At 38.7% G+C, this 8,469-nt stretch overlaps 1 protein-coding gene across 1 annotated transcript; it reads left to right on the top strand.

Annotated features, from left to right (window-relative positions):
• Positions 1 to 5,825: 5,825 nt before the first annotated feature.
• LOC113248225 (olfactory receptor 52N5) lies at positions 5,826 to 8,469 on the top strand. The gene has a single exon (XM_026489582.4). It carries the CDS (start codon positions 7,388 to 7,390, stop codon positions 8,351 to 8,353), a length of 966 nt encoding a protein of 321 aa, XP_026345367.2. The 5' UTR covers positions 5,826 to 7,387; the 3' UTR covers positions 8,354 to 8,469.

Below are 8,469 nucleotides of genomic sequence, written 5' to 3'. Positions count from 1 at the left end.
GCATTCCTAGCAACAGTGCACAAATGTCCCAATATCTCTACATTCCCGCCAACACTTTTTGTCTGTTTCTTCAATAATAGCCATCCTGATAGATACCAGGTGACATCGCATTGTGGTTTGGATTTGCATGTCTCTGATCATCTGATGGTTAGTGATGTTGAGCATCTTTTCGTATACCTGTTAGCCATTGTATGTGTTCTTTGAAGAAACATCTGTTAAAGCCCTCAGCCCATTTCCTAACTTTTTGCTCAAATTGAGTTGTAGGAGATCCTCAATATTTGGGGTATTCACCTATGGTTTGCAAGTATCTTCTCCCACCCTACAGGTTGCCTTTTCACTCTGTTGTGTCAACCTTTTGTTCATTAACACTGTTCCATCTTGTCTCTTCCAAGGATGAAATCTTATTTCTTACAATGTTTGAAATCTCTCATCCATCACTAATCACTTCCCTTTACTACTTTTCTTTTTTTTCCCCCTACTTTCCTTAAATATATGTTGCTATTAGTATCTCCCTGCAATTTGATAGGAGGGATGTCAGAAGGAAGACAGCAGTCTCTTCTAGATTAACACGGAACTACATCTCTATTTCCATTTCCTTGAGAGGGATTGTCTTGTATAAATTTCAAAAAGTGATTAGAAGAAACTCATTTAAGTTAATGTGTAAGTCACAGAGAATTGATTTGTCCTTTTTTAAAAAACTATTTTTATGAGATATAATTGACATACAAAATTGTATAAGTTTAAGCTATACAACATGTGTTGATTTGGTACCTTTATATGTTACAATATGATTATTACCATAGCGTTAGCTAACACCTCTGTCGCCTCACATAATTATCATTTCTTTTTGTGGTGAGAACACTTAAGATCTAGTCTCCCAGTAATTTGAAGTTTAGAATACAATACAGTTATCTGTAATCACTATGCTGTACCACATCTCCAGGATATATTAATTAGTCACACAACATATACATATTTCCCACTCCCTAAACTCTGGTAAGCATCACTCTACTCTGCTTTTATGAGTTTAGATTTTTTAGATTCCACTTATAAATAAGATCATACAGTATTTGTATTTCTTTTTTAATAATAATTTTTTATTATGTTTTGTTAGTCCGCATACAGTACATCCCTAGTTTTGGATGCAATGTTCCATGATTCATTACTTGTGTATAACACCCAGTACACCATGCAATGCGTGCCCTCCTTAATACCCATCACCAGCCTATCCCAATCCCCCATCCTCCTCCCCTCTGAAGCCCTCAGTTTGTTTCCCAGAGTCCATAGTCTCTCATGGTTCATTCCCCCTTCTGTTTACCCACCCTTCATTCTTCCCTTTCTTCTCCTACTGATCTTCCTATTTCGTATGTTCCATGAATGAGTGAAACCATATGATAATTGTCTTTCTCTGCTTGACTTATTTCACTTAGCATTATCTCCTCCAGTCCCGTCCATATTGCTGCAAATGTTGTGAAATCATTCTTTCTGATAGCTGAGTAATATTCCATTGTATATATGGACCACATCTTCTTAATCCAGTCATCTGTTGAAGGGCATCTCGGCTCCTTCCACAATTTAGCTATTGTGGACAATGCTGCTATGAACATTGGGGTGCATATGGCCCTTCTCTTCACTATGTCTGTATCTTTGGGGTAAATACCCAGAAGTGCAATTGCTCAATTTTTAACTTTTTAAGGGACCTCCACACTGTTTTTCACAGTGGCTGTACCAACTCGCATTCCCACCAACAGTGTAAGAGGGATCCCCTTTCTCGATACCCTCTCCAACATTTGTTGTTTCCTGCCTTGTCACTTTTTGCCATTCTAACTGGTGTAAGGTGTTATCTCAATGTGGTTTTGATTTGAATTTCCCTGATGGCTAATGATTTTGACCATTTTTTTCACGTGTCTGTCAGCCATTTGTATGTCTTCATTGGAAAAGTGTCTTTGATTTGTCTCACTTAGCATGATGTCCTCAAGGCCCATCCATGTCACAAATGGTGGGATTTCCTTTTTTTTCTCATGGCTGAATGATATTCCATTGTGTGTGTGTCTATAAATACACTATTCAATGATGTAATAGCCTGTGAATTATGATCCTGATTTTTTTAAAATTACGTATACATGGAAATAAAGACACTAAATCTTAATAGCAGGTATTTCTTAGTGTTAGAAGTATATGTTATTTAGGGGTGTCTGGGCAGCTCAGTTGGTTAAGCAGCTCCCTTAGGCTCAGGTCTTATCCTGGATTGACCCTCTTATCAGACTCCCTGCTCAGCTAAGGATTCTGCTTCTCCCTCTCCCTCTGAAGCACCCCTCCCTTGAGCTCTCTCTCTCTTTCTCTCTCTCACTCTCTCTCAAATGAATAAATAAAATCTTTCTAAAAATGGAAGTATATGTTACTTAAAAAGGTTTTAATTGTTACATTTTTCCTTTTTTAAATTAAGGAGTATAGTATTTTAGAAATTTGAAAAACAACTAAACACTTATTGATTGTAAAGTCATGCACACACATACATTTTGTTCATTTTTAATTACTTTAGACAAGAATTTCCAACTTGTAATCTTAATGGTGGGATATCTGTACCATGGGAATTCCTTTCTGCACTGTCCTCATTTGAGGACCAGCTATGGTTTGGTGTTTTATTTTTGTTTGAAATTTATGGAGCTTTGTATCATGCTTTCCCTTAGGGCTCCATTGTCTCTCAGGTCTCTTAAGCAGTGTTTCACACTGAGACTTGGAAGTCCTGAGTATGTGAAATTATGCCCCTTCCCCTGGGAAGTCAGCCTGACTAAGCACTTCTGACCTAAGATCTATAAGGTGAAACCAGGTGCTAACTTCGTGTACATTCCTGGGCCCTCACACTGGCATGAGCACCTCTCATACTCCTTGTCTGGAGCTACATTGTAGGTAAGGTAATGCCTTCCAGATATTTTGATCCTAGGCTCCTCCATGGTAAAGCCTAGGCTTGTTCCAGCCTGCCTGTGAGCCCAGGAATCAAGGGCATTGCCCTGTAGAGGATGTTGTTGGTGATTTCTTACGCTAGGGAAAATTAGGAAGATCATGGTCTTTCCACACTCAGAGATGGAACTATCAAGGGATGTTTGCTCTTATGTGGGAGGGGAGAGCCTAGATGCTCTCACAATCTCCTTTATAATATAGGGAATTCTTCTCTTTATGTTTATTCATTTCTCCAAATATATCGTATAATGACAGACACAGAGGGTTACGATAATAAGCCTAAGATGCCTTAGTGCAGGGAAGGATAAATAGGTACACCCTTTCCCGCCAAGTACTAGCCCACTTTTCCCCACCCTGTTTCATTTCTTCAATTCATCACACAATTGCAGTCAACCAATCTAACTCCAATTTACTTTTTTTAATCAAGGTATTGCCCTAATTCATGGGGTGACATAGGTGGGAGGTTTGACCCATATAATAAAGAGCTCACAGATCAGTAAAGGGAGAATAAAAATATACAAATAGTTCTAGCACAGGTCCTTGGGTTATCATCATTATAAAATATGGGGAAAATATGGGGTTAGCAGAGAGAAGAAAGGTGACTGTCAAGTAGAGTATCTGGTTGGTTTAAGAGAGAGGGGCTGTGTCACCAGTATTTAGTGTAGGGAGCACAAAATCTGTATCGTTTAGCATGCTATGAAACCTAGAATCTTGGCTACATAAAATGGCTATGATAATACTGAATTGGCAGACTCATTACAGGAATGTAATTAAATTCATAAATGAGTTTAAATAAGTAGGTAAATTTAAATAGGCAAATATAGACAACCTAAAGGTATTGCCGCTGTTTTTTCTGACGGCAAGTGATATTTGAGTTAGTATGCAATTGGCTGTTTATGCACAGGGTAAACTTAAAAGAACCAGAGCAGAGGCAAAGAAAAGTCTTGTGCTAATTACCAAAGCATTCATTGCCTGATACCTGGTTGATACTTAATAGAAAATTTTAAAAAAATAACATATGGGATTGCTTAAATGAGTTTAGGGTCCATAGCTTGAAATATTCAGGCTTGAAATATTCAGTGATAACATCATATATCAATAAAATATTGAATTTGACATTTCAGGAAAAACATTTCAAAAAATAACAAAAAAAGTTGAAACAGTCTCAAAGAATCTAGAACTCCCTTTTCTGGATTTAGCTTTCTCCTGACATTCTTCTCTAGGAGATCATGGAGAGAAATGGAGAGAATTCTTCAGGTGCCTAACAGGATTTTACTCTATATTCCAGACCCCAAATTCCTTAAAAAAAAAGAAAAAGAAGAAAGAAAGAAAGAAAAAAATAAAGAAAAAGAAAAGAAATGTTGTCATAGGCCATCTGTAGAGAAGCGTAGCATAGCGTGGAAGGGAGATGAAAGTGAGAAAGCAAGGCTTCTTGGATTTCCTACGTCCTAAGCAGTAGCTGATTCATCCAGATTTTTCTGGGGTTGGGATCAAGTGATAATATAAAGGAGGCCGTTTTCTGTTCTAAACAGCCAGAGGCAACAGTGGGTGCTGCACACACTCTGTGTCAAATGGCTGCCCAGCGTGGGATGAGGGAACACAGAAGCAGCAGTCACAGCGTCAATCACGGTGCTGTCCATCGGATCCTGGAGGCTTAGACACCCGGAGCAGGTAATGGAGCCTATCGTCATCAAGGAGGGAAGAGATATTGTGCTCGGTGTGTGGTGGTTTGGCGCAGCGTTCATGATGTAGAATGCTTTCGGTAGTACGGGGGTTGCTTTGTCTCTTCCACTGGAAAAGGCTCAACGCAGGACTGAACGAAGACCTTGTGGTGAATTTCTCTTCCTGTGCTTTGTGATTATTCTACTTCCAGTCCTTTCCTGTATTCTATCCCCTTATTAATTCTTAGAACCACAGACAAAATAAGGGAGTCCAGGGTAAGTCTGAATGTACTTGCAACCAAATTACCTCCCCTTTGGAAAACAAAGTCTGAATCATCCCACACAACCCTGTTCTTTACCTGGAAGGTGGCTGGAGTACTGGGCAGGGAGAAATCATAAGAAGCAGGAGCTGTGGGGGTCCCACGTTAGAAACACGAACCCTCATATTCCTCCAGAGAAACAAACAAACAAATAAACACAAAAACAAATAAATGAGAAAACAACTAACTGAAGTACTGTTTGTTAGCCTTAATAAGGATTCGTCTTTAGTGGAACAGATGTGAAATCTGAGCTAGAAAAACTTGGATTTCACTCTGAGACCATCACTAATAGCTTTGGGAAGCAAATTAAACATTCTGTACCTGGACTCCAGGATGCATGGGCTTCTTTAAAGGAAGAAACAAAACAGCTGAACATAGGGAAAAGAAGAGAAGCAAACCAGAAAACAGACTCTTAATGATAGAGAACAAACTGAGGGTGTCTGGAGAGGAGGTGGACAAGGGGATGGTTTAAATGGGTGTTGAGTATTAAGGAGGGCAATTGTGATTAACACTGGGTATTGTGTGTAAGTGGTGAATGACTAAATTCTACACCTGAAACTAATATTACACTATGTTAACTACCTGGAATTTTAATAAAAACTTTAAAAAGAGAAGTTAAATAAATCCATAAATAAATAATGAATAAACAAACAAATAAATAAATAAATAATGGGAATAACATTCTCCCTCAGTGTTCAAAGAAGACTTGTCAAGGTAAGTACATGTCAGAAAAATTTCAAATAAGGGAGAAAATGGAGCAAAGTCCACATGAACTTGAAGTATATGTAGGATTTGGGGATTGTCATGTAGTCTACCAAAACTTAAGCAGGAAATGCTAGGATACATGACCATATAATTTATTTATTGTTCAAAGCAGGAGCACTTACATTCTACTTTATTAAATGCCATGGAAAGAAATTTGAGCCGTGCCCTCAAATTGATGGAAAAACATAGGCGATTATTAAGCCTTGGATTAAAATATCCTCAAATTATGCTATAGAACAAATGTGATTTGAAAAATACAAGAGGCCAAGCCAACAAATAGGTGGACGTAGGTAGGTGGTGTTTCAAATACAGGAAGAGTGATGATAGGAAGGGAAATAATAGAAATATTTCTAGATTAAAAAATAGAAGTTGTCTGAGAATAGAGGGCAGGTAGGTAATAGACATGCTGAAGTAATCTGGACAGAGTAAGAAGTGAATCACTTTGAGCTATGAAGGAATTTTACCCAAGGTGAAGTAGAAGAATACCTGAGAAGATCACAAAGATGCTGGTAGCTCATTCGGTAGAAAACGACACCAGTATCCAAAAGACAGATCTCAAGAAAAACAACCTATTCTGGCATGAAAGTAGAGGCTGAAGTGATGAGTTTAGTCTCCAACATGGTGAATTTAAACTCTCCATGGAAATATCCAGCATGCATTTAGAAGGAGGACTCAACAGTTGTTACATAGTTTTCTTATAAAATTAATTATCTGAAAATTGTCTTCATGTCAGATATATTTGAAGTACGGAGAGTGGACATATTCTAAGAGAGAGAATATACTTCTCAAGAATTATTTAAAGACAGAAGACATGGAAAGGAGATAGATGACTTCATTTGCTTGGGGAATTACAGGGTATTTGAGAAAGGGAGGTTCCTGTTTTTCTCTTTCATGGGACAATCCAGGTACCTTGACCTTCATGACCACTATCCTTGTATTTCATAGCCATAAAGCACCTACGCTTGTATTTCGAATTACTATACCCAATTCACCAGGATACTAAGCTAGGAGTAAAATAAACTTCTGATTATTTTTCAGAACTCTTTGAGGACGGTAACAATAGCCATACATTTTAGATGAGTCACTGAGCTTCAAGAGTGAAGCAAAGCTCACCAAGCCATAGAATTGGTATGGAAAGACCTAAATTTTAAGCAATAGCTTATTTGATATAAATAACCATAATCTTCCCATTACATATTGCCACACAACATTAATATGTTGAGCAAAGTTCAGGCCCTCCTTCATGCAATGATAACTTGCTATCATAAGCTAGGTACTCTTTCAAACCAGGATGCAGAGTAAACTGATTGCGTGAATGTTAGAGTCATACATAAAAGTCATTTCTCTCCTGGACTGTAGTTTTATGACACTTACATCATTCGATATCTCTGTCCTTCAGTTTCTTCTTGTATTTGATGTCAAAAAACAGTCACAACTTTGTGGCTTTACAAGTACATTTAGACTGCTTATAAAACATTAGAAATCTTATCGTAATGTAGTATTGTTCAATAAATGGTATATTTTCATATTTTATTTAGAATTGTTGGTGCTATTATGAATGTAACTATATTCCAAATTTAAGTTTGCATTCTCAAGGACATTCTGAATTAAACTTCTATTTCTTAATTCCTTCTCCTCAGGATAGAGACTTCTGGATAGAGTTCCTCTACCGAATTAGTTATGCTGGTTTCCAATAATTCATATGTTGCCCCCAAATCTTTTATTCTTAATGGAATTCCTGGTCTCGAAAGAGTACATGTATGGATCTCCCTCCCATTCTGCACAATGTATATCATCTCCCTTGTGGGAAACCTTGGCCTTGTGTACCTCATTCATCACGAGGAGTCCTTACATCACCCAATGTATTTCTTTCTGGCCATGCTGTCCCTCATTGACCTCGTTACCTGCACCACTACGCTACCCAATGCACTCTGCATCTTCTGGTTCAATCTCAAGGAAATTAACTTCAATGCTTGCTTAGTCCAGATGTTCTTTGTTCATGGCTTGGCAGGTGTGGAGTCTGGTGTACTCATGCTCATGGCTCTGGACCGCTACGTGGCCATTCGCTACCCACTGCATTATGCTACCATACTCACTAACCCTATCATTGCCAAAGCTGCACTTGCCACCTTCCTGAGGGGTGTGTTGCTGATGATTCCCTTCCCATTCTTGGTCAAGCGTTTGCCCTTCTGCCAAAGTAATATTATCTCCCATACATATTGTGACCACATGTCAGTGGTGAAGTTGTCCTGTGCCAGCATCAAGATCAATGTCATCTATGGTCTGATGGTTGCCCTCCTGATTGGAGTGTTTGACATCTGCTGTATATCTGTGTCTTACACCATGATCCTCCGGGCTGTGGTCAGCCTTTCATCAGCAGATGCTCGGCAGAAGGCCTTCAGCACCTGCACTGCCCATATATCTGCCATCATCATCACCTATGTTCCAGCACTCTTCACTTTCTTTACCCACCGTTTTGGGGGACACACCATTCCCCCCTCTCTCCACATCATTGTGGCCAATCTTTATCTTCTACTTCCCCCAACTCTCAACCCCATTGTGTATGGGGTAAAGACAAAACAGATCAGAGACAGTGTCATAAAGCTCTTCCAGGGTGAGAAACGTACACATATCCAGGACAAGTGAAATTAGTAGAAGATGAATGAAAAGACAACAAAGAAGACTCATGTGTGACATCATACATTCACTCATGTGAGGTATCATATATTGTCCAGGTCTATCCCAGAGTATGTTTTCTGCAA

The sequence above is a fragment of the Ursus arctos genome, unplaced genomic scaffold (assembly GCF_023065955.2).
Source record: "Ursus arctos isolate Adak ecotype North America unplaced genomic scaffold, UrsArc2.0 scaffold_22, whole genome shotgun sequence".
Classification (NCBI taxonomy): domain Eukaryota; kingdom Metazoa; phylum Chordata; class Mammalia; order Carnivora; family Ursidae; genus Ursus; species Ursus arctos.
The sequence above is the reverse complement of the archived record's forward strand: the minus strand, read 5'-3'. Positions and strand labels throughout refer to the sequence as shown.